Source organism: Penicillium odoratum, assembly GCF_028828045.1.
Source record: "Penicillium odoratum strain IBT 22623 chromosome Unknown utg000008l_segment0_segment0, whole genome shotgun sequence".
Taxonomy (NCBI): Eukaryota; Fungi; Ascomycota; class Eurotiomycetes; order Eurotiales; family Aspergillaceae; genus Penicillium; species Penicillium odoratum.
In genome coordinates, this window is record NW_026643150.1 from 357,203 (window position 1) to 382,349 (window position 25,147).

At 48.0% G+C, this 25,147-nt stretch overlaps 11 protein-coding genes across 11 annotated transcripts; 6 read left to right on the forward strand and 5 right to left on the reverse strand.

Moving 5' to 3' along the window:
• Positions 1-498: 498 nt before the first annotated feature.
• N7520_010352 (phosphatidylglycerophosphatase) lies at positions 499-1,233 on the reverse strand (the record flags this gene model as incomplete). The annotated part of the gene is made up of 1 exon (XM_057144285.1): positions 499-1,233. One exon carries the CDS (start codon positions 1,231-1,233, stop codon positions 499-501), a length of 735 nt encoding a protein of 244 aa, XP_056990039.1.
• Positions 1,234-1,574: 341 nt separating this feature from the next.
• N7520_010353 (putative small nuclear ribonucleoprotein SmD3) lies at positions 1,575-2,268 on the forward strand (the record flags this gene model as incomplete). Its single annotated transcript, XM_057144286.1, has 4 exons — positions 1,575-1,631; positions 1,731-1,791; positions 1,920-2,049; positions 2,163-2,268. The coding sequence occupies 4 exons, from the start codon at positions 1,575-1,577 to the stop codon at positions 2,266-2,268; spliced, it is 354 nt and encodes a 117-aa protein (XP_056990040.1).
• A 562-nt stretch (positions 2,269-2,830) lies between these two features.
• Positions 2,831-4,177, forward strand: N7520_010354 (adaptin-binding domain-containing protein; the record flags this gene model as incomplete). Its single annotated transcript, XM_057144287.1, has 3 exons — positions 2,831-3,638; positions 3,721-4,050; positions 4,098-4,177. 3 exons carry the CDS (start codon positions 2,831-2,833, stop codon positions 4,175-4,177), a joined length of 1,218 nt encoding a protein of 405 aa, XP_056990041.1.
• Positions 4,178-4,371: 194 nt separating this feature from the next.
• Positions 4,372-5,117, reverse strand: N7520_010355 (protein tyrosine phosphatase-like domain-containing protein; the record flags this gene model as incomplete). Its single annotated transcript, XM_057144288.1, has 2 exons — positions 4,372-4,445; positions 4,496-5,117. 2 exons carry the CDS (start codon positions 5,115-5,117, stop codon positions 4,372-4,374), a joined length of 696 nt encoding a protein of 231 aa, XP_056990042.1.
• Positions 5,118-8,722: 3,605 nt separating this feature from the next.
• On the forward strand, positions 8,723-9,429 carry N7520_010356 (uncharacterized protein; the record flags this gene model as incomplete). The annotated part of the gene is made up of 3 exons (XM_057144289.1): positions 8,723-8,755; positions 8,808-8,977; positions 9,027-9,429. 3 exons carry the CDS (start codon positions 8,723-8,725, stop codon positions 9,427-9,429), a joined length of 606 nt encoding a protein of 201 aa, XP_056990043.1.
• An 89-nt stretch (positions 9,430-9,518) lies between these two features.
• N7520_010357 (uncharacterized protein) lies at positions 9,519-9,776 on the forward strand (the record flags this gene model as incomplete). The annotated part of the gene is made up of 1 exon (XM_057144290.1): positions 9,519-9,776. One exon carries the CDS (start codon positions 9,519-9,521, stop codon positions 9,774-9,776), a length of 258 nt encoding a protein of 85 aa, XP_056990044.1.
• A 3,139-nt stretch (positions 9,777-12,915) lies between these two features.
• N7520_010358 (uncharacterized protein) lies at positions 12,916-13,581 on the forward strand (the record flags this gene model as incomplete). The annotated part of the gene is made up of 3 exons (XM_057144291.1): positions 12,916-13,017; positions 13,134-13,449; positions 13,508-13,581. The coding sequence occupies 3 exons, from the start codon at positions 12,916-12,918 to the stop codon at positions 13,579-13,581; spliced, it is 492 nt and encodes a 163-aa protein (XP_056990045.1).
• A 165-nt stretch (positions 13,582-13,746) lies between these two features.
• Positions 13,747-15,335, reverse strand: N7520_010359 (uncharacterized protein; the record flags this gene model as incomplete). Its single annotated transcript, XM_057144292.1, has 2 exons — positions 13,747-14,906; positions 14,963-15,335. 2 exons carry the CDS (start codon positions 15,333-15,335, stop codon positions 13,747-13,749), a joined length of 1,533 nt encoding a protein of 510 aa, XP_056990046.1.
• Positions 15,336-16,789: 1,454 nt separating this feature from the next.
• On the forward strand, positions 16,790-18,499 carry N7520_010360 (carboxylesterase; the record flags this gene model as incomplete). Its single annotated transcript, XM_057144293.1, has 1 exon — positions 16,790-18,499. The coding sequence occupies one exon, from the start codon at positions 16,790-16,792 to the stop codon at positions 18,497-18,499; it is 1,710 nt and encodes a 569-aa protein (XP_056990047.1).
• Positions 18,500-18,896: 397 nt separating this feature from the next.
• On the reverse strand, positions 18,897-19,693 carry N7520_010361 (uncharacterized protein; the record flags this gene model as incomplete). The annotated part of the gene is made up of 2 exons (XM_057144294.1): positions 18,897-19,357; positions 19,669-19,693. The coding sequence occupies 2 exons, from the start codon at positions 19,691-19,693 to the stop codon at positions 18,897-18,899; spliced, it is 486 nt and encodes a 161-aa protein (XP_056990048.1).
• Positions 19,694-22,758: 3,065 nt separating this feature from the next.
• N7520_010362 (CAAX farnesyltransferase subunit beta RAM1) lies at positions 22,759-24,703 on the reverse strand (the record flags this gene model as incomplete). Its single annotated transcript, XM_057144295.1, has 7 exons — positions 22,759-23,017; positions 23,074-23,352; positions 23,401-23,518; positions 23,572-23,699; positions 23,752-23,826; positions 23,888-24,043; positions 24,231-24,703. The coding sequence occupies 7 exons, from the start codon at positions 24,701-24,703 to the stop codon at positions 22,759-22,761; spliced, it is 1,488 nt and encodes a 495-aa protein (XP_056990049.1).
• Positions 24,704-25,147: the final 444 nt, after the last annotated feature.

Consider the following 25,147-nt stretch of genomic DNA (forward strand, 5'->3'; position numbering starts at 1 on the left):
TTGAGTTCTTGTGTTATCGATGATGGGTCTGACCATCAAAAGATTGAGTTGGGCTTTTCTACCCATCTTCTCATGCATCAATGGTCATTCTCATCCTGAAGTTAGAGTCAGTCTTCACACAAGGTCCTGTCGACACTTGCATGTGTTTGATGAAACCAGCGCCGCTCCTAGGGGTCTGCAGAGTTGAAACATCCTGCTGACATTCCTAGGCGATGAAAATGGCGCTGGTCTGGCGGTAAACGACGAGTGGGAGATTGGCGCTAGGCTCCTAATTAACTTTTGTCATCAAGTTCCAAAGTTCTTGTAGTTATCGCAAAGCAATTGTAGCTTCATATCTTCATCACTTGTCCATTGCCTAATTCAACATATGGTTTAGGCAGTATATCGTACAACGAATAGCCCTGGAGGTATCCTCCGTCTATATCAAATGCTACCAACAGATATTATACAAATCATCAACAATGACCACGTAACCTCCGACTGCATCTTCAGCCCATATTATTCCCACCCCGTAGGCACAGGAGCCTTAAGACCCCTCCTCTCCCTCAAATACTTCTCAATCCAAACCTCCATCTTCTCCAAAATATTCCTATCCGCCTTCCCCTCTTCCCCAACCTCATAAACCCCCTCCTTACACCAAACACTCCAAGACCCCATCAACCCCGCCATAATAACATCGGTCCCCAACCGATCCCCCACAACCGCAATCTCATTTGGCGAACTAATCACCTCCCGCTCCCGGAACCACTGCACAACTTGATCTCCACAGAACGGCTTCTTCTCCGTGCCAGCCGCTAACCTGAAAACAGGAATCTGGAGATGCGCGAGTTGTGATTCTAGCGATTCAACCTCCGCGTCGTAGTTTGGGTGGCTGCCGGCGCGGTTGGAGACGATTAGGATTGCGTGGGGGTTTTTGAGTTGGTTAAAGGGACTCGTGGGGGATTTACGGAGTTCAGAGAGTTTGGTGAGGATTTGGGGGGGAAAGGTGGTTGTTTTGGGAGGGCAGAGGGTGTTGTCTTTGTCTAGGACTAGGGCACGAATTGTTGGGATTCGTTGATGCTTTTCGGATGTTTGCGATGGTCGTGATGTGTTGACTAGATGGGGGCCCAGGTTTTCGGGGAGGTGAGTGAATGTTGGGATGGTGAGATGTGGAAGGAATTGGGAGGGTTGTTTGAGGAGGGTTTGGACGGCGTGATTGAAGCCTCGAAGGTTGGAGTTTGGGGAACCGGCCATTGTGAAGATTTGCAAAATGGGTGGCTTGTGTGTGTGTAGTAATCGCTATCGTTGTAGTATCATGAGCGTGGTTGTTGTCGAGGTTCTGGTCGCGGTCTGGAGTTTTATAGGGAAGAAACACCCAAAGCGGAAAGGAGGAAGCTTAGCCGCAAAACTCACCTCGCGAACTCCGCCATCTCCACCACCGTCTTACCATCCCGCCAACCACCACCACTTCTTTGCTCGTCCAGGTTCGAAAACAGGAGCCTGTTATTGATTTGAAACCTGCGATTGTCTTTCAAATACCTCTTTGCCGATCCTCCTGATCTTATTCCCCTCCCCGCGTCGCACATTCAGACAAGATGGGCAAGCTCACCAGCACCATCGGCATCCCAATCAAGCTCCTGAACGAGGCGCAGGTGCGTTCCCATTATCTTCGATTGATCATCTCCAGTGCAAGCTTGGGATACTTTTGGCTTGGGAAAGGTTGGTTGGCAGACCGCTAATATCGCTCTCAGGGCCATGTCGTGACACTCGAAATCACATCGGGCGTTGTCTACCGAGGGAAGCTGTTGGAAGGTGTGTACTACTGTGTGCTGTTTGAAATATGGGATTACGGAGCAAGCGAGGTCCTCAATGGATGACAGCTCTGGCTAAGCCCCTCCAAAATCATGAAGACATGGCTGACTTTTTTTTCTCTCTCACAGCTGAGGACAACATGAACGTCCAGCTCAAGGATATCACCGTTACCGCTCGCGATGGCCGTGTCTCGCATCTTGACCAGGTCTACATTCGGGGAAGTCATGTGCGATTCTTCATCGTGCCGGATATGCTGAGGTACGTTTCGCTCTGTCACGTTACCAATTGTACCCCAAACACATCTTTCTTTGGTCCAGCATCGCGTTTCAGTTATGCGCTTTTTGAACATCTACTGACTGAATTGAATATAGAAACGCTCCTATGTTCCGCTCACGAGGCCAGCGTGGGCGCGGTGTTGGTCTGGCCCGTGGTAAGGCCACTGTCCAGCGTGCACGTGCCGGCGGGCGTGGTCGGTAAATTAGCGATGCATGAGATATTACAAGAGCGCAGTCTTAAGACCTAGCGGATTCTAGTGGTTGGCGTTCATCTTTTGTGTTTTCTTTGGTTCATTATGGAAAAAATTCTCAGGCTTCTTTCCATCTTGCTGGGTCGGGGATATTGGCATTCCCTGGGGACTTGTGTATGTCGCATGAATGAATACCTGGCAAATACCTGGCGCATATATTATTCATCCTTAAGATCTCAGCTGGTGTGGCGTCCCAGTGCTGAACCTCTGAGATTTGCCGTGAGATTAAGCTTGCAAATTGTCTAGAGCTAATTGATAACGTTCACTTACCGGGCATACTAGCTTTAAAGGAGGATTCAGTCACATGGACTTCATACATACGTTGTAATGTTTACTCTTTGCGGATGATGCGATCTCCGCAATTTTGTTTCCATGCGGGGACTATTTCTCAACCTCACAACCTCTCTCCAACCATTGCGCTCATCGATTTTACATAATCCTCCGATATACACCTCAACTGGATCGAGCTCTAGAATCCCATCAGCAACTACAATTACCCCTTTACATCTAACCATGACCTCCAACTCCTCCCCCGCGGACCCCTCCAAGCCAAAAGCGAAACAAATCACCAACCCACGCCGCCTCCTAATCCTCTCCCCGACCACACACTCCGTCTCCGTAATCCCATCTCTCTTACACGCTCTAACCGACGTCCCAGTTCACGACCTCCCACAAGAACAACCTGTCGCAACATCATCTACCCCGCCAGATGACACCGCACCAACCTCATTCGCAGGATACACAACTCACAGCCCCCTCCACCTAGACACGAAATACTATTCCGCCGAGATCCCACTATGGGTAGACGAGGTACCTCTCCCAGACCTGAACCTTAATCTGAATCCGATCCCCACCGACGAAACAAAGCCCACAACATGGCGCACGGAATTCCTTAGCGACGAAGCCGAGATCGTCCGTGATGCCGTCGGCGCACTGCTAGTCTGCGTCAAGAACCCCAGCGAGACAGATCCGCGTCCGGGTTCTGATCCGGCCTCTCGCGCTGATGTGCGCGCGCTGTTAGATCTTATGCGGGAGATTGGAGCTGTGAAGGAGCGTATTGATGAAGAGCGTGGAGGGATGGGCGATGTACCTGGAGTGTTTGTTCTCGTGGGGACGGCGAAAAGTGCAGTGCCGGAATCTGGATCTGAACGTGAGCGCGATGAGATGAGATTGGGCGTTGAGGAAGATATGGGGACTGATGATGTGCCGTATTCTCCTGGTTGGTGGGAGGATATGTTGTATGATCTGGGATGTATTGGGTGGGAGGTTGTGGAGTGGGATCCGAGAGGACAGGGTGAGAAGACAAAGAATAAGTTTGGAGGTATGTTGTGCTTGTCTTTTATACTTGGTTGCTTGACTTCGGAAATTTACACGTGGGTTGGGCTAATTTGTTAAATTCAAAGAATACGAGGGTATGCCGCGGATCAAGGAAGTGCTTGAGACACACGATTGGACTGGACCTGGGGATGTGCGCGATGATGCGGACCAGGAGCTGGATGATGAGTTTGAGGATGATCTCGAGACTGGGTTGCTAGGGGGTGGCAAGTCTCGTACTCGTGGCTTTGGGCATGAGGTTCACGAGCTGGAACGAGAGATGCTTGGGTTGCATATGGCGATTGAACATGGTGGCAGCGATGGGGAGGACGTTGATTTTGGTGACTTTGAGGACGGGGATGATGAAATCAAGGTTGAGTCCATGGAAGGCCTAATGATGCGTGTGCAAGCTATTAGAGGTATGGATCCACACTACTTGAGGTTAGCTGTACTGACAAGATTGCAGATATGGGCGCTGATTTACCGGAGAATGAGCGAAAGAAGTTTGCGGCGAAAGCTGTACATGATCTTATGCGAGAACTATAGCATATTTCCACATATCATTATGATAGATTAATCAGATGTCAAATGTAATTATATCATCTTCCGTCATTAAGCTTTTTCTGTCTTCCCCACCTGGAGGGAGGCAGTAGTTCTATACAAAGATAATATTCCTTCCAGTCAATCTCGAAGCAGATCTTCAACCCAAAAACCCAGGCATTCAATTCCACCGAGAAAATCTAATCAGCCCGCTGCTTTCCCCGCATGACCTTGCGACGCTGCGCAATCATGTGCGAGTAAAGGATATAAGAACCTATATCTAGTCAGCACCAATTCACCAAACGAAACCAAAAAGAAACTTACCAGGCACGTAAATAGCCAAAACAGCAACAAGCCCCCAGTAAAGCAACTCACTAACATCGCCAGCCGGACCAAGCGACAAATAAACAAGCGCACATTCACTGGAAATACCAATCGGGTACAACACATAGAAAGTGTTATATCTCAACCAAGTCCACCACTTGGGTACTTCATTTCCAGAGAGCGTAATCGCAAAGAACCCATACCGAATTACCTCGGTAATTCCCCATGCGCCCACACAACCAAGATACGCATAGTCGCCGAGCTGGGTGGTAGACGCGCCGACAACCTGGCCACCGAATGGAACCATGATTCCCCAGACTAGAAGCAGACGACTGGCGACCTGCATGGCGGTTGTGAGGAAAGGAGCGCGAACGAGCTTGAGGAGGCTGTGGAGGATTTCGAGGGTCGCGATGGATTGCGTTACGAGGAGGTATGGAGAGAAAGTTTGCTTGAAGATTGAGGGGAGAGTGTTGTTGGTGAAGTTGCTTGGGATTAAAGAGGCTGTGTAGGCGATGCAGAAGCCCCATGTTGCGAGGTTGAGGGCATTGTAGAGGAAGAGGTAGGCTCTTGTTATGCCTGATGGGCCTGAGGAGCGCGATTTGGGCGCGATTGAGGAAGCCATGATGATTTGGGGTTGTGCAGTGCCCTACCCAGAGATATGGAGATGGGGGTGAAGAAGGGTGATATTTGGTTTGAGTAAATTCTCCAGAATGAGGGCTGGATAGTCGATTGTTGATGGGGAGCTAGGCGTTGAGTTGTTGAATGTTGAATCTGGAGAAAAAAGGGACCTCGGATGTTTACATAAGCGGTTCTAGAAGACCTCTCGAAGTCTCATGTCTTCAAGGGTTGTGGGGTTCACGATTCACCCAGATCGAGTCTTTGGGCTGCAGCTGTCCAATCAGTGATTGGCGTTCAATCTCTTGGGTATTTTGTTATTTTTTCTCTCGCGGCCGAATATATCCCGGGCGAGAGTGGATATCAGTCGGGAACCAAGGTATGATGGCCGTGTTGGGGATAGTGGCAGCCGACTAAAGAACCTAGCGCCCAAATCTCATGGCTAGTCCCAGTGGAAAGGTACCGGCAGCCAAACGGAAGGCTTCCTTGAAAGACCTTCTGGATACTCCGTATAGTCGTCGCGCCATTACTGCACGGTTTGTTGCCGCTAGGGGGTCGCTAGGGACCACTAGGAAGAGATACAGATGTTCCGTCTAGAAAAAGCAAACATTGTGGTCTTGGGGTACCACTAACGAATGGCTGAGAGGTAAAGTTTTCTCAGCCAGATTTTGGAATTCGATGAAGGCAACCGTAGTCAGCGGAGTCATCCAAGCCACTCGATATCCTAATACTTGCCGATGGGTCGTACCATCTAGCAAATGATTTCATATTGCACACCCCCTTGACCGGAGTCCGTCGTACGGGCTTATGCAACATGAGATCATGTGTGGTGTCGTCCTGCATTAGCCCTAGAAAGCAAAGTATTCACAGAGCAATTCAACTAGTTCACTATAACTAACTAGGCAAGAGACCAAGTATATGAGTACCGATGTGGGGGTTCAGCCAAGCAACTAGTGGTGCGCCATTGCAGAGAAAAAGCATACCAAGCCCAGCTGTGCCAAGCACCGTAAGTGACGCGTATTTTGATTACGACGTTACAAACATGACATCAGAGGCTGTTGATTGTGGAGGTATACTCCATTATGATGTCATGGCGTTGATATTCCATCATGATTGGTTGATGGCCATCGGGTCCAACCAACTTCACACCCAACAAGGAAGAAAGCCACAGAGGCACGAATGCCCCCAATCCGCTATATAAACAAAAGAGTCGACTACGCCTCACGCAAGAAGTAATTGCTTTGATTTTGGAGGGTTTTCAACTACCCTGGATCCTCAATGCTCTTCCAATTGATCATTCTGCATGCTAACTAGGTCGGACAATACCAATTTCTTAGTTCCGCCCTTTTGTCCAACTATCGTCATCGGTGACAGCATAATTGCTATCTACGGCCGACTACCCGACTCCCCGATCTCCTTACCCCCTCGCTCTCGCATTCACAATATAAAGACCCCGCGGAGTCCAGGGTCGGTACGTCAGATTCCTCGGTATTCATGCAGCATACCAGCACAGGATACAGGGGGAAAGGGTATTTTTGGCTGGTTCAGCGACACATGGTCGCGGTCCCCGAGGGCCCAGACCTCGCAAACCCATACAGTCCGGTTGCAGCAATGCATTGATCTGTACGAAATCTACTACTCCCACGATGAAAGTCAAGAGAAATAGATCCCGGAATATTTTCCTCCTCCCCGGGGATTGGTAGCCCAAGACAATTCCCCTTATTCCTGGGCGGACCATGGCCGACCTATCTAATTTTTTTTTTCCTTTTTTTCTCCCCATTTTCCCCCCCATTTTTTCTCTCTTTACCTGCCTTGTCAGTCTTACCAGATAACCCAGGAGTGGAGAATCGAATCAATATCTGTTGGAACCGAAAGTGTCCACGTGCGGCTTGGGAACATGGACAAAGCCAACCAGTGACGTGCCTGTTCTGAGATCGGCGGCCCCGATGATGTCGTTTCGCGGCTGCTTCCCCTTCCGCTGCCAGATCTTTTATAGGTTTAGGCTGCTTTGGTCACCTGTTCCCTGGTTTGCCTGCACAGAGTAACCTGTTCAGTACTAATCGTAAAAGGTTGCTTCTTTTTTTGGTGATCTCCACCACGTATTGCTTTGGTACCCAGATTCTAACTGGTGGAAGGTAAAGAGGGATGATCTCATGCCGTTATTCGGGTCCCGATGGAGTGAGGGCCCAGATTTTTCGTGGTTTCACTGTATTCTGAATGACTAGACGATTTCAGTGGCCTTGTATAGGAGAGTATATTGAATGAAAGAAAAGAAAAAAATATTAGATTCAATCTGGCTGACAGGGGGAATCAATAAGTGGTAGAGTCATCTGCCTTTGCAAGGTTTGAAGGGATAACATGACAAGATGACATGACAAGATGACATGACAAGATGACATGATAAGATTACTGACAAGATTACTGAATTACAAGGATAGAACTCTGAAACCTCAGAGAAATAGGACTTTTATACCACAGGCTGAGCAAATGACCAGGATTATGGAAATTTATATAGTACTTAAATTTGACAAACCAAATTAATTTTTTTCATCAATACCATACCAGACTGAAATCAAATAGGTTGCGGGAAACACTCTTGTACCTCCACTCGTTCCTGCCGGCCATAATTACCTACCCACCTAAACGTTTCTCCGCCCTTTTTCTCGCTAACCTTCCTCAACTCTCCCCTAAACTCTCGACTTTGACCTTGACCTTGACCTTCACCTTCCCAATACAAGGGAAGAGTTACCAAGTATCTTAAAATTCAAAAAGGTGGGATAAATCAAATCTTCCCCCCAAATCTGCCCCTCCTTTTTTAGCCTGAACCTGGATATTTCCCCCCTCCGCCACACCTACACGCGATACCCGATTGATCATCACCTGCTTCTTGATTTATTCTTTTATTTATCAATTACGGCAAATTTGGTTATCAGTTTTGCGCCTGTTGCGCTATTTGCAGTGTGGGACCCTGGGGCTTTTGTGCAGCTTGATCAACCCCCCGCCAGTATATGGTGAATGGGCCCGTCACTATTCCTTTCCCCCTCGAACTTCCTCATTTTCTCCCCTTCCATCAACTTCTATCTTTTCGCTCTCGCCTTGCGGTACTGTTCAGTAAGCTGCCATTGCTCTTACCCCTCTTTTGTGGTAATTTTCATTGTGTTGGGTCCCTTTGGCCCGGAGTTCTTGCCCCGCCACAGCGTGATAGCCCGGTTCCTGTGATCTGTGGCTCTTGATCCCTGCCCACGCGTGCATACGCCTAGATCCAGCGCGCACCTGCACCTTTCCTCCAACCTAACCTTTTGATTCTTCGCCTCAATCTGTAAATTTTCCCCTGGCTTGTAAGGCGAAACCCACGGGGCTTGCCTGTTCTGGTTGATTTTTTTTTCTCAGGAGGCTGTATCTTGGGCTTCCCGCGTTACGTGGCTTGTGTCATTCGTCATATTCACCTGCACTTCAACATTCACTGGTGGAAGATAGGCTGACTTGGGTTTACAGATCTGTCCGATCCTCAATTAGGACTGACTACTACATCGAGCGAGAGTTCGATCTCATCGACGATCCGTGCAGGACTTGGGCTGATCCTATCTCTTCCATCTCTTCAACACAATAACCATGGCACCCACCGGAACTTCGAAGTCCGAGGAGGTAAGTGCAGGTGGCAGACTTTTCTAGCAATGTGAGACTGACAAACCGGCAGAAGAAAGAGGGTCCTCCTCGGCTGTCAGATGTTCGTGATATTATCGACACGGATACTTTCGAGCAAATCCTGGAAATGGACGACGATGAAGACCGCGATTTCAGCCAGGGGATTGTCTATGGTTTCTTCGACCAGGCCGAGGTCACATTCGCAAAGATGGAGCAGGCTGTGTAAGTTATGGAACCACCTATAATGTTACGATGGCCTAACATTCCTTAGTAAGGACGAAGATTTGGATGATCTTTCATCCCTCGGTCACTTTTTGAAGGGTTCATCGGCCACCCTGGGTCTCACGCACGTTAAGGATGGATGTGAAAAGATTCAGCACTTTGGCGCCCGCAAAGACGAGACCGGTTCGACATACCAGCCCGACGATAAGATTTCACTCAAGAATATCGCTACCACCATTAAAGAGGTTAAGATCGCATACGCCAAGGTCGAGCGTTTCCTGCGTCGTTACTACGGCGAAGATCTCGCGCCCGAAGAAGAGAAGAAGGACGACAAGGACGACAAGGATGTGAAGAAAGATGAGAAGGACGATAAAGAGGCGAAGAAGGACGAGAAGGACGAGAAAGACGAGAAGAAGGAGGACCCAAAGGAGGAAGAGCCTAAGAAAGCCTAGGTTTCTAAGGCTTTCACGGTTTGCTTTCCCTTTATCTTTTTATTTTCCTTTTAGCGACGGATGGAGCATTGCAATGGCCTTATTTTTTCATGCCTGGTTTCTGGCTTCTTGACGTACATACAACCCACCCCCGCCTCCAGCTCCAGCTTGACCTGGAAGCACTTGCGTGGATGCGTCCCGCAAGTGCAGGCGAGATCGCGACAGTGCATTTCCCCACAGCTGAGGGAACTGAAGAGTTATCGAGACACGGGAATCCGAATGCTCCTACCTGGCTATGTTGCTTGCATATCTTCCAATATCAATTCCAAGACAATGATCTGGATGAGACGGAACCCCAGAAGATTTGAAGTGGACTTCCGCTTATATCTGAATCTGTATCTGTATCGCTCAGTATGTGGCTTGTGCCTTGTGGCTCCGTATTCATCTAAACGTGTATTGTAGAATCCACATTAGCGAGATTCGTCCGATCTAAACGCCCTGGTCCACAATTCCCTGTCTTCACTGTGTCCATTGGTGCCTCCGAAACCTTCCTTCAGCCACATGCGTGGGACTGGGGTCGGTCGATAAGCTTGAATCAACGGCCCAATCGATTAGAATCCGGGGAATGTGGCGCAGGCAATCCCGCACTTCTTTCCCACTTTGTTCGTCGATCACGAAGATCGTTGACAAAATGAATAGTTCAAGTTTTCTTGGTGTTTCCATGTGTATATGAATGGATATTTGCGAACTGGTTCCTCCCCTACACTTATGATTTCATTTCGGATTATCCTATACAATATTCGAACGTTTGAATACAAAAGATCTCAACATAGTGGCGGTGCCTTATTTCTTTTGTCATTTCTTTTAGGCTCAGTCTTTTCTGGTCTTGCCTACTGGAAATTAGAATTGAGTACTCTCTGAGCTGGATTAGTTAATTGACTGGCAATTAACTATGTAAATGTCACGTGATACGTTTTCTAATCGAAGGTAAACAACTGCAGATGAGTAGTTCCTCTTCTACTACTACTACTACTACTACTACTACTACTACTACTCGTAATATTCAAATCTAATTACCATTCTCACATGAGACTCGGTAGTAAAAAGTGACTCCTGAGCCGTGACTTCAAGTTCTTAAGTCCTAACCAATGCATTCAAACTTCAAACTTGCAAACTTGAACTCAGGTCACGTCCACCAGCCAGGGTACACCAGGGTACAGATGTTCTTCACTGGCAAGCTGCATTGAACAACCCTGTCTCCGTCTCGCCCACCCGTCTCCATTCAAAACGGACAATCGGGAACCTGCATGAGCGGATTCCCGGCTAGAGGGTCCGTGTGATGCCTACGTTCGCTCGACGGCTCCGGGATGATTGCTAGTGCAGGTCTTGACTCTTGTGTTTACCCTATCCCGACGGGGAATTTCTTATGGCTGTCCAGGGTTGTTGTATGGGATCGCGATAAGACATGATGAGGAAGATATCCAGGTCAGATACATCATCTCGCAGATACATATAGGATGCTGAGTCTAGACCTGGAAATATCTCGCTGAACAAATTTTATTATGCACTAGAATGTAGATATGATAGTCTACGATGCGATACGATGAGATGCAGCTTACATGTGGAGATTGAACTGTAGAGTAGCCGCTAAACTACATATACCGTAACGTGCTCAAAGCTCAACGGTTGCCTCGTGTGTATCTGGGTAACGTCCTCCTTGCAAGGGTAGCTGAAGCAACCAAAGAAGAGCTCCAGGGGGATGAGAGAAAAAAGCTCGTACCTCCTTCTGGGCTGATAATACTCCTGATAGCCCACTCACCTGGAGAGGCGCTAGACTTAATCGAAGTTCTCTTCGAAACTTTCTTAACACGATTCGCTCCAGCTTCAGTTGAATAGTAATAGATCTGGAAAAAGAAAACACATTTGACTTTTGCTCTTACTCTTCTCACGTATTTTCTATCCTTGTATATAACCCGGAAATCCGTTTGGTTTGGTTTGGTGTGCAGCTCAGTCTTCGTCTTCCCTGTTACACTTCATTCGATGTTCTTTCTCACCTGCATCTCGGTAGACTATTGATCACTCGCACAAACGATGCGAAACATGGAATCTGAGATCGAGCCAAGTCTGGATCCTTTACAATGGACTACCTTCTCCGCAAATTAGCGCATGTACGTGATGAAAACGCATCGAATTTACTTCCGATCCAACGAAAGCAAGCTGGCCGTATTCTGTATGGGTGAGATTGCAATTATGAGGCACGTTTTCTATGTAGGCGGCTTCGTGCGTCACACTGCATAGTGGTGGAGTCATGGCTGCTTGGTTTGCGGGAAAGTACAGATTCTCCCATAGTTTGAGTTTAGTAGTCATTTGAGGTTTAATATTTGTTTCGATCGATGATATTGTCTCCATATGGTTACTAGCGCGCGTTAGTAAGAACTAGTTCCTCGTGTATGCATCACGTTGCTTTTGTGATTCAGTTAGCGCCGCAAATCGTCTGTACACGTCTAATGCGTCGTTGATTGCTTCCAGGTTAGACGTATACAAACTAACAACCCATCTCATGCATGCAAGTTACAATGTATTGCTGTCTCGGATAACAGACTCGAGCTCGGATACTCTCCCTCGAACGTTTTCCTGCTGATCTACGCGCTCAGTCCTCGACACTTGACAAGCGGAACGTCCCGTACCTTAACCAGGGTAGAAAGCAGAAACACGAGTGTCACTGTATCCCTGACCCGATGCTGACATGCGATCCATTCTCTATCGCTTAGCCATTCACTCTCACCATCCTGTTGACATCTTACAGGTCTGATTTGACGTGGTCTGACGTGATCCGGGGTTAGCTATCACCAAGTGTGAGATTAACATTGTACAGCCCCAAGCCAAGGAGAAGCTACGGATCTCAGAAGCATCATGTAGTCCTGGATAATTCCAGGTTCCGGAAAAAGTAGGAAATAGTAAGCTCAAATGCCTCCCTTGTGGTAGGCTGTTTCTCTGAATAATGGCTCTCCGTGTTCATATTTGATTTATCTTATTTCCCTACATTCATTCCTGTTTCCCCAGGTTTCTCCAAGTCCCATGTCTCGGGCCCTGCAAACAGACCCTGACATAGACCCGTTATCACCTCAACTCCGACTCAACTTATCTGCTACAGCCTTGCTTAATCACTTAACCGATTGCATATTGCCTGCTTGCTTGATTGATCACCCTCGTTCGTTGGTCTGCTTCGTCCCGCTGTCAGAGATCCGATTGCATTGATCTCTCGGGAACGGCCTGTAAGTATCGGGTACCTAGTGGCCGTTGAATCGGCACCTGTTGGATAATGAGATCAATGATATAAAGCCTTGCCTTGGGAAGGCATTTCGATGTCAATCCTACTCATTCCGTCTCCATCTTATTTTCCAGTTATTTAGCTCGTCATCTCAAGCCCTCTCTTGTCCAAGTTTATATATTCAGCAAGCTTCTACTCTTGCACTAGACCAACTTCTCCCCCATCAATCACCCAAAATGCAACCAGTCGGTCCCCGAGTCTCAAAGGAGGATTTTATCCACGCTTTGGGCCTGAACCCCCACGACCCACAGCATGAACAGTACTACCGTGCCATGCGAGTAAGAAGGCCCTATATCAAACACTTTCACACTTCAAGACCTCTCCCCCTCTTACCAATCATCATTGCATCCATGAATCAATTGACATATCCAATTCTAACTCATTCATTGTGCAGGACGAAGCAATCATGGTCTACAACCGTATGAACCAAGACACCTCCCACCTCCTCGATAGTGTCCGTCAAGATCCAAATACCCGTCCCCCATTCTTCTGGCACCACATCTTACCCGACCACCAACGTTGGGCCATCATGGAGATCTGGCGCAATGCCGGTCCTCTGACTCGGCCTCTATTTGACCGCGGCGCTACCAATAGCGAGTATGGACCAAATTGGGTGGCTGGGTGGTTGTTATACAGTGTGTTTCGGTCGCGGGATGTGAGAAATAATCGGAATCGGAGGAAGGGGGAGAATCATGGAACGGTTGATGCGGGTAAGATATGCAATACGTCTATGTGCTATGCTCGTTGGATTCTGATTTGGTTTTATAGATAAGAGGCCCAGGCAGGTTGAGGAGACGCCGAAGAAGGGCTACTATGATCCTGTGCGGAATGGGACGCTCTAGATGCACATCTTCTTGGTTTTCTTACCTGATTCCAGCGTTATATGCATTAATCCCTCGAGTGTTTTAGTTGCATACTGTTCCGTCATTGATTTAATTGAATTTGAATTCTATCAGTATCCCATGATGTTCGAACGCTATCAGCCTCTAAACAAATCCATGCAAGCTTCAATCATCGCTATCTTTCTCTTTACTTTCCTTCTTTTCCTCCTCTCCCCGATTAGATCTCAAAGCCTCAGTAACCCTTTCATCCTGCTCATCAACCCGCTCATTCCACTCCGCATCATACTCCGCCGCAATCCCCTTGATTTCCCTCCTCAACGCCTTCCCCTCATCAATGAGGGTCTCCCAAAGCTGCAAATCAACATTATGCAACTGGTACAACTTCTTCTGTCTCGTACTGACAGTGAAGTCCAAAGCAGACTTATAAGATATCTCCCGATTGTGATAAAGGAACCACAAGTAACCACCCATCAACGTAGACAAACTGACCAGATAGGTCACGGGCTCCATAGTATCCCACCCCAAGTCCGTCTCAAACGTCAACTTATAAACCATACACCACCACACCGAAAGGATTCCAAATCCTCCAATGGCAACTCGCTGCGCACCCCGCTGAGCCAACTCATCACATTTATGCTTAATCTCCGCAATCCCTTGAATCCGCCGCGACAGTTTCCGCAACCGCATACGCAGAAAATAAGTCCGCTCGTTGAATGACGGCACCGTCACCCGGATCTGTCCCAATCCACTCGGTGCACCCTCAATCGACACAATGAATTCGCGCGTGCGCGCTGCATCACGGATAAAGTCGCCCACTTCGGTGGCTTGGGACCATCTTACGAAACGCTCCGGTTTCCCATTCAGCGGATCCAGGCTACAGTCTGTTTTCCGTGGATAGCTGTAGATTTCGGCGTCTTCTTCGCGGGAGCGGCGGCGGCGTGTTGGCGGGCTTCCGGCTTGGTTCTCTTTTTCGATGGCGTTTTGACGAATGGAGTCGGGATCAAGGTCGTTGACGCGCTTTTTGGGCCTTATGGCGTTGTCTTCGTGTTGGAGGGCTATGAATGAAATGGCGGGTGGACGGAGTTTTTCTTTTTCGCCTTTTATTGGAGGGATTTCGGATTGGATGAGTTGCTCTAGGTAGGAGAGGGGTTGTTGGGGGTGGACTAAGATTGCGATCGGCTCGATTCCTATTTTTTTTTTAGCTGTGATTCGGGATGGGGTGTGGATTGAAATGTTTTTACCCTTATTATTGGTGCCTTTTGGATCGAGGGTAGTTAGAGGGATGATAAGTTTGAACAGTCGTGATGGAGTTGTCAACATTTTGCCTGGGTATATAGATCAGTTGGTGTTTACGAAATCAATCATGTTGATGTAGATTTACCCTTTGACATGTCCTCGGCCCATTTGGCATTTTTTTCGTTCACGCCTACCTGAGGACGGGTGTCTTCCTCGTCGTGTCTGACCTCCAATGACTCCAGTAACTCCTCAGTCCTCTCATTGTCACCAATCTTCTCGACATAGTTGGCTTTTCTCAATGACCGACTCTGGGTCACTCCATATAGGATTTCACGGGAATTGGAATCGGTAATTCCTACCCTCCGGACCCAAGTAGCCCCTAGAAGCGTACTTGGCTTCACTGTGCGAGCAGCAGTTGACGTCCAACGCCCAGACGAACATGTCCGTACCCCACGCGACCAACCACGATTCGTCACCGGCGACAAGAATGGCACGCAGCCCTTTGTTGACAAGCGCATGGCTGTAAATGCTGTGTGCGGGATATGATCAGGGTATCTTTTTTTTGGAGCCAAGCCGGGGGTAGTCCGGTGCATAGTTAAGGAAAGTGGGTGGGCACTGGAAAGGAGACGAAGCGGTCAGGTCATGACGCAGGGTACGTGTCACGGAACTGTGGAGTACAAATCTGGAGACAACGTGGGAAAAGCCTAGAATGTTGGCATTGTTAGAGCTAGGGTAATCCAGGTACATACAGAGCTCTGCACATTTCCCTGTCTTGGGTCATCCATGACGTCAATGTGGCGCTTTTGTGTTTTGTGCCGTTGTGGCTGAGGATAAGGTGAAAGACACACCGCCTACCCAAACTGGGTATACTGAGGCTTCCAAGAAGGTACTATCTTAACTTGTCTTCCACTCAGTATCCTGGCCTTGTTACTGCGTACTATATCTGTTAATACACATCGTTTCCAATATTCTACTTTTCTTTTGCTCAGTGTCTTACCGGTTCCCCTACCTGTTCCCCTACCCTACAAGCTACAATCTACTACTTTGACTATTGTGTCTCTCACTAGGCCACCTTGATCAACATGACTCTCTCCAGAGAGCTACACCAGCCTATTGAGGGCTTACCACAAGCCATACTGTACTGGAAATTTTCAGTGGAATGAATAATTTAATGTCGTGCCATGGACTCAAGCGGCCGCGGCCCCCGCCCCGGAGGCCCCGCTAGTGTGGGGGCCGTTTTAGGCGAGTAGGGGGCCATGATGAGATATCATTGTTTAGCACATGCCTACGATCCTGGAAAAAATTGAAATCCCCATGGCTATGATGTGATTCGATGTTCACTTCCTCTGGTCTTTCCAGTCGATGATCTTAGTGAATAAGTCTACTAGTAGTTATCATCATAGGGAGTCTTGGGAATCAGCTGCTGCAAAGCAATCACAATGGACTTATATGACGCGTCAATGATTAGTCCCAAGTACGCCACGATGCAGCTAAAAGCCTCTTGATCACCGGAAAGCTATTCAACTTCGGTATCACTTGAGCGGACAATAGAAGCGAGTTGGTATTGCATTGTCTATCCTTCAACCCGTATCTCGTACGGAGAAGTCCGTCGATGGCTTCCAACCAACAAAAGGACGTTCCGCAGTAGTGACCAAACATGGAAAGCTTGACGTTGAATGCAGCCTCCCCCCCTCGACTGGGTTGGACCCACTCATCAATCTCCTCAATTTGGTGCCAACCCCGATCCTTCAGATATACTGCGGCTCGCGTGCGCCTTAGCGTAGTCAACGATGCATTTCATCAATTACTTTTTAGTCAAGAAACATGAGGGTCCGAGTCTAAATATTCTAACAATTACATAAATAACCCACTCCCCACACCAGTACCTTGCCATGTAAAACATCCGCAACCTGCAGTCAGCTTACCGTGTCAGAACCTTGGAAGCTTAAGCAATCCACTTGCACATCCTGAAATGGGCCGTGCTGCTCTTGCTATTCTCGCTCTTTCAGCACTCACGGCATGTGGTGATGCAAGCCCTAAAGTCCGCTCTCAACATGTGATCTACGAAGGTACATTAGCGAACAATGTTGACTCATTCCTGAATATTCGATTCGGTCAAGATACTAGCGGCAGCAATCGCTTTAGCCCGCCAAAGTCATTTACATATCCCCCTGGAACTGTGGTCAATGCCACTCAATCTGGTGCAGCCTGCCCTCAACAAAAAGACCCAATTCCGAGTTTCCCGATCTTCGATAATGTCACCAACGTCTCCGAGGATTGCCTCAATTTGCGAATTGACAGACCAGCAAATACATCAAGCACCGATAAGCTCCCTGTGATGGTCTGGATCTACGGGGGTGGAGACACGGTCGGTCAGATCTATGACACAGCCTACGAGCCGACCGCATTAGTTCTCGGCGCAGCTGAGGCAGGTACACCCGTGATCTACGTCGCCATGAACTACCGGCTTGGACTCCTTGGTTTTGCTGCATCATCGGCATTGAGGGCTGCAGATTCCTTGAATGCGGGTCTACTGGACCAGCGTCTCGCGCTCGAGTGGGTGCAGGAGCATATTTCGGCTTTTGGTGGTGACCCCGACAACGTTACAATCTTTGGAGAGAGTGATGGCGCTACTGGAGTTGGTCTGCAGATTACAGCTTATGGTGGTGAGAAAAAAGCACCCTTCAAGCGAGCCATTATGCAGTCTGGTTGCGCTATTGCGGACACGGGTACTGCAGGCAACGTCTCCATGGAACATACCGCTGCCTTCATCAAGTCTGTCAACTGCACTGCCTCAACGAGTACTCAAGAGCTCGCTTGTCTCCGGGCTCTACCGCTCGACACTATTTTGCCTGCAATGATTGAATACGAGTTCAGCATTCAATCATCTGGCGGACTGGACGTCTTCATTCCTACGTCTCCGTCATCTTTTATCCCCGATAGTCCCTCCAGACTTCTGTCTTCCGGTCGGTTTACTCACAACATCGATATAATCGCCGGCTGGAATGAGAACGATGGTTCATTATTCTCGGACACCTCCGCCACGACTACCAAAGACGTCACCGAGTTCCTCGCAGCTCAGTTCCCGAACCTTTCTAAGAAGAACATCCAAAAAGCCCTTTCCCTTTATCCAATTTCACAATTCTCAGCCTACCCCTCAGAGGGCATCGCAGCGCAGTTCTTCCAAGCTAGCCAGATGTATCGCGACACGGGGATGACATGCCCAATCCTCTACACCGCGAAGATGAACAGCAAGTTCTCCGACGCTTCTACAGCGACTTACCTCTACAACTTGAATCAGACCCTTTTCACGCCGTTCCTGGCAGCAGGAGATGAATTGTTCTATGGTGTATGCCACTTCAGTGATATCCCCTACGTATTCAACCAGGCAACCACCGTTTACGCAGACCTGGCCTCGACATCTGATATCGAGCTTGCAAGCGAGATGAGTGGCAGCTGGGCTTCTTTTGCAACGTATGGTAGTCCTTCCAGGGCGAGTGGTTCGATCTCTGGCTGGTCTAGTGCGGCAGCATCTTCATCGGGTGTTTATAATGTGCGGGTTATTGGTGGGCCTTCAAGTGGAATGAAAACTATCCGGAACTCCCAGAGTTCGTGGGAGGATCTGGCGCAGAGGTGTGCGTTCTGGAATTCGGAGGAGGTGCTTGAACAGATGGGTGTTTAGAAGAAGTCATTGTCACTTGTTAATTGTAAGATGTTTATACACAGCGGACTCCTGATCCGTGGTACAGAAAGATGATCTCGACACTACTAATTTTCAATATTTTGAACTCCAAATTCTTCGAATTGAGCATTATTTTGTGCATTGCGATATGGTCCAAAAGAAAAAGTCATATAGCGTCACAGACGAAGCTTTTCCATCTATCAATGAATATAAGCCATGCTTCAAACATAAAATCCGCATGCAGAAAGCCATCTCATAAATCATAGTCGTAAGTCGTAAAGTCCATCCAGCGATCTCTCACGAGATATAACAGCTACCATATACCCCATCTCTTCTTACCTCACAACCATCCACATATAGTCAACTGGACCATATCAAACCCCTATTCACCTCGGTCTCACATCTCCCTCACATAATCAACCATCCCAACTAAAGAAACAGGCCTCGTTCCCCTCTCAGACCCAAACCCATCCCCAGATCCATCCCCAGCCAATCCCATATGAAAATCTCGATCCATCCGCTCAGGACTACTCCCCCCACTCCAACTCCCACTACTAGTACTTCCCTCCGTATCATCATCATCCCTCGACTTCCGTCCTGTCCCAATAGCAACAGGGATTCCCTGCACAGCCCCTCCGTGTCTCGCATGGCCTGCAGGAATCATGCCGTCGTTGACGGAGAAATTGCGGCAGATGAGATATGCGCGCATGGCTGCGCTTTCCCGGGCTAGTACTTCTGATTCGCAGACACTTTCCGTTTGGTATTCGCGGTTGTTTACTCGGACTATGCAGGTAAACCCCGTTTGGCTGGTGTAGGCTTCGTAGGAGGGTTCGTGCCAGTGGCGACGGCGGCAGAGGCCTGGTTCTGGTTAGTTTGATTCAGGTCCAGGTTCAAGATTTGGGTGTGGGATTGTGTTTGATTGGATTGTTCTTGTGCTTTGGAGTGGGGACATTCCAATCGGGCAACAACTTGATGTTGTCATCTAGGATGCATGTACATAAGGCCTGAGAGCACGGACGGAAAACAAGGACAGAGTAGGAACGAATCATGGGCTGTTAGGCCGTTGGACTGAGAGTACATTGATAAAGGCACACCTAGACAATATGCAATGCCAGATTCGATGCAGATGCAATGCAGGGGAGAGTAGCAAGATAAAATGTCGTACTTACTTGCCAGGTAAAGGATATAGTACATTTTTTCCCCTTCAGCCACGGGATCAATGGATTGAAAACTGGAGCTCGAGCCGAGAAAGGAAAGTAGCGCGGGAACCAGCGTGAAGCCCTGTCAAGTTTGCAGAAGTGAGGCAGCTACCCTGACAGCATTGAATAGATTGGTGGGAGCGGGAGCGGGTAGGGCTGAGGCGAGGCTGGGCCAGCTGGCTGGTGCAGTTCCAGGATATGCGGATTATGATGCCTAACACCGTTGGCCTTTTGATGGAATTGCTGGCAGTTGAGGTTTTGGTTTTGAGTTTTGGCGTGATTGTATTTTGAGATTGTCTAGTTGAACTTGGGCTCAAGGGGTTGATGTTTGGGGAATGAGAAAGGCGAGGAGGGAATGGAGAGAATGAGATAAAATCAAAGAGACATTGGAAGATGCCACGCCACATATACTATAATACAGGTTCCCGTATTTTAGAAGCAGACGGAAAGAAAACGAAAGTTGGTTTTAAATGAAAAGTCAATGGCCCAAGACTGCTTTGCCATATACTGACTTTCTAAACAGGTGGGGCTGTATACAGTCTATAGTTGCAACTAAGACCGCGTACAGTAATTTTAAAGAAATTACCTCCCCTGTTCTGCAGAAGGATCGTCTCAGTGAGAAAACCTGATAAAGGGGCCTATTTCTAACATTGATATGTCAGTACATGGAAAATGACCCGAGGATAGAGACAAAATTACACTCACGCCAAATCCTAAACTCAAGGTCCGGGGATCCGTGACATGTCCAAACATCAATGGTTTAGGCAAAGAGGCAAAAAGCCCGCAATTGCTCGAATGGGTTACTCTAGGTTGATTTCCCAAGGAATCTTTGGGTTGTTTTCTGAGCCTGATGCGCTGGCATAGCTACTTACCAGTCGAATCAAGCCGAATTGAGGTTCCGGGGTCCGTTGTGGGCTTAGGTTCCCCCGCCTGCAATTCGCCGATCGAACAAAGAGAAAACCTTTATAAAAACAATAAAAATACAAATAATAAAAAGACAGAAAAAGACAAGAAAAGAAAATTGAACAGGATCCTTATAGCGAAAGATAGCGAAAAGGCCGGCCTTTCCTAGCTTCAGATCGGAGTAAACAGTTCAAGCGACTCTGGCTTGGCCCAGAACTTGTGCAAAACATGGAACATGGAACTCCCCTTGTTCGTCAATCATTTTGAGTTTTGAGAATATTTTGTCTGTCATCCTTGCCCCACAGGGAATTTACCGCTGAGTGGTAGAAGCGCTGCAAGTAAATCCACCATATCATGATTGGTGCCAAGCAGTCATGTTGTGCAGAACGCGTCTGGGAGGGATTAGAAGGGAAGAAAAAGAAAAGGAAAAAAACGAATCAAACCAAACCAGAATTCGAATCTGATGGAAGAAAGAAAAACAAAAACAAAATGATTCTACATGCACGCCCCCCTGGAAATAATTTCATCAAAGTTACTCGACAGGCATCGGACGCAGTGATGAGTTGGCAAGCTGTACGGTGGGGAGGGCGTTGATTTATCTATTTTCGCGTATTGTACCTTTGCCGTGTTGGGCTTCGTGCAGATTACGTTCCAAAAATTGGGATCGTCGATATACTTCCTACCGAATCTGTGCCTATAATTTACTGTGCCGCTTCTTATGCGCTCGAGCTTGAGGTAAATATCAGCACGTTCGTCACGTGGAAGTCAAGTTTCTATACTTGGCTCAAAGCAAGGATTTCCTGGTTCAACCTTGAAAGAAGAAAATCAAATGTATAGAAGTTATCTACAGGCAATTATACAAGTATTAGCTACCTTGGCAGAAACTATGGGATTTACAGTACATCTGATACCATATTTTCCCAACCCTGAGCGCAGTAGCAATATTCTGATCATCTTGTATATCGAGAGGATAGACTCGATTACAATATGACGCCAGTCCTAGTCAAGTTCCTTCTCAATCTGCCACAATCTGCATGATCCTTTCGTTCTTTCCATCTCGTCCGTATCTCTTCATTGAGCGATATCCCTTCGGCGTATCCAAAGAGAGGATACTCAACATACCATAGAACTCTACCTGCACCCAATTACCTTATGACAGACAAGTCTTATAATGACTATCGAAGATTCGGGACCTAGGGAAATACTATGCAGTGTGTCCGGCGACGATCCGAAAGGTCCCGTATTGTTCACTAGTATCAAGGCATAAAAAGCCCCGTGCTTGAGTGATCCTACCGGTTTAAGAAAAGAATGATATCAAAACTTGTCACTCAATTGAAATTCTGCAAATAATAAATGGCTATGACGGCGGCATGGGGGAGGTCCACAGGAATATGTAAATTGTATATTGATGTATAGGTAGCTTCAATGTTCTAACGTTGAATGTTGGGATGAGGGTGGATGGGTGAACATTTAGTGCTCTGAAGTGCAAAGGAGAATGTCACCATTCTGGACTTCCAATCCATCAAGTGCTCGTCTTGTCGAAACTGAGGCTCACCTGAAGACTACGACGTTTTAGGTCCCACGCGCTACAAGTTTCGGGTTTTGATGGTATATTCGACGAGAACAACCCAAACTTGGAACTGAAAGAACATATCGATTTGTACGTCATTAATATGAGTATTCCAAAATTGACTCCATGCATTCAATAATAGCTTCTCAAGATGAGATCGCAGGCTTATGTAAGTATAGTATCAAGTCAGGGTGGTGCTCAATGTTACTGCATGACCGAAAAGCTGCAAGAGGTGAGCACTAAAATGGAAAGAGAAGGTCCAGAGTATATCTGATACATGACGAATTGAACTTGTATTGGATTGAAATTAATCGGACTTTACTTCCCAGAAAAAGTCCCCGAGTCCGACGTTGCACTCTCGGCTTTTTCCACCAGAATCCCTTGCGTAAAGACCTAGAGTCTAATAAGCTCGCGTGGCTCACAAACCCGTGGCCTTTGCATAGATACTCCGATCCCCGGAATCTTTCTGATCAAGGTTTCTCGGAAACACACTTTTGATCTGTCCATCATACTTTCTCCGATCTCACTTGAATAACGCATAAGTGGCGTTCCCTGGAATTCTGTCAGATGACAGCCCCTCCCGGCCACTAAGGTGTAATGGGTCGGGCTTCACACCAGAGCCGCATCGCATCAGCCCTGGGATAAGGAACTCCAAGAAGAGGATGGAGGGACTCGAGACGATCGGCCTTTTCATACACGTTGCCCTCACGGATCGGGGTCGAGCGCCAAGAAAAGGTAGATGCAAATGTCTGGTCTGAGGTGGTGCTTGAGTCCGTGCGATAATGGTAGTGCTGCATGGCGCTCAAGCCCGACAGTACGTAGCATGTGTGGTAAGCATCGGGCGATCTTGGTTTCACAATCAGCGGGACCGTTATCTTGGAACTTTGAGAGGTAATACTTACTTTCCGGGTTTATCGCGAAGACCGCCGGTCTGAGATTGGCAACATGAGAGGATATAGCGGGATAATCCCTCGCGGCTGAAAAGGTGACCTACGGTCGTAGCGGGAGGCCCATTGCTTTGTGGCTTGCCATCTAAAGTAGACTGGAGAATTGGCCAGCAACCACCAACCCAGTGGCTGTAACATCCATCGACCAACTTGTTAGTTCTGCCGGAGAATCCGCCCTCGGGCCCGTATTGACGCGCAGATAGCCATGAAAGCAGCAAAGGCAAGTTCATATGTCTGAAATGATCAGTTACGTGTACGATATGCAACGGGAAATAGTCGTACCTGGTAATTGTTTCTTCCGGAGGTCCCAGCAGAGCCAAACAGGCCAACGCACAGTAGGCGTATGCCCCATGCGCTTCCACGCCAGGGCTACCGGAGATGCCACCCTCAAAGGTTTGGCCTGCCCGAAAATGGATTAATACCGAGAGATCAGAGGAAACGGGTGTTCCTTACATCGTGAAAGATATTCAGCAAGGCCATCGGTAAACTTCTCCAGCCCAGCCATCCGAGCTTCACTGTCCGGGGGCAACTCGACTGGCAGATTGAGCAGAGCAATAATAGCCATGGCGCAGTATCCACCACTGCACGACGTTAGAGCCCAGATATCTGGCACCGGGAGCATAGATTTCTTACCGCACGTCCTTCTCCCCGCCTTCGCAGACGTGAAAACCTCCATCGGCGTGCTTCAATCGGCCCAGCCATTGCCACCTAGGAGTCGGTCAGACGCATGCACAAAACAAGGTTCCTTGTAACCAGAATGACAACTCACATTGCGTGCCGATCAATCAATGCAAAGGCATCCTCGCCTCCGACAATCGCAAGTGATAGAACGGCTGCATAGCTCCCAGCCAGGTGGGATATTTGGCCATGACCGCCACCAAAACCACCAGTAGAGTTCTGAGCAGGCCGCAGAGTATTGAATAAGCTGTACAAGTCTTAGCACTGTGAAGATTCTCTGGAGTAATTTTTTTTTTTTTTTCATTTTTCTCCCTTCCCTTGTTCCATGTCACGCAAGTGACAGAAGCCAAGTCCCCTTGACAACAAAAAGAAAAACATGAAAAAAGCAAAAATACATAATTGAATCAATTACTCTGTAGATATGACACACTTACCGTTCTCGGAATCGAGTGGGATCTTCTCCCATCAGATATAAGGTTGCAAGACCCCAGTATGCCATCCACGGGCGACTGGCATCCAAGATGACAAAGCCAGAGGGATAATCTTCCAGGGAATCATAGGCAAAGGCAACATGATCATCACGTTGGAGTGCAGGCACCCCGCATGCATTAAAGGGGCCCGATTGACTATTGTGGATGCCCTTTAGGAAAGGCAGACACTTCTCGAGTGTCGCGTCCTGCAGATCAGTGGTCTCTGTCACGAGCGGGTCGCGGATGGCCGGCGGCTGCGTGAACAAGTCTGGGACCCCCGGCCGTGCTGCTTGGCTCGCCATTTTCTCGGCTGTCGGTGATTTGGTCTGACGCAAGCCCGAGCGCTTCTGGTTGGTAGTGTCGGATTGAGTTGGTGGGGGTTGGTTGGAGGGGAAGCGAACTTTGCGTCGATACTTCCCTGCGACGATGGGAGGCATCGACTTAATGATTTTTTCTGACTTGACAAGAACAAAGAGTACAGTAGTTAATATTTTGGTTACTCTTTTCTGGTTGGGGTTCGTGAGTGTTCGTTATTATTGTTGGTAATGGGTAAGATTGACGTTGCTATTGTTCTCTCCACTTTAATTTTTTCCTTTTTCTCTTTGATCGCGCGGGGTTATCCCACACTTCCACTTCCACTTCCACAAGGCCGCAATCTGTTCTATCTACTGTCATCTTCCTGGTCTGGTTGAGCCAAACTATATGAAGCTAAAGCTAAAACATCTTTCACAAAGGCGTTGAGACATTCTCGTGGCCCGAGGTGCGTCATACCAGCGTTGCAGAGGCTATTGAATCCTCCGCATCTGCATGTCAGAGAACCCCATACCCCTCCATAACCAATGATGATGATGCACCATGATATGATATATCCAATTATGCAA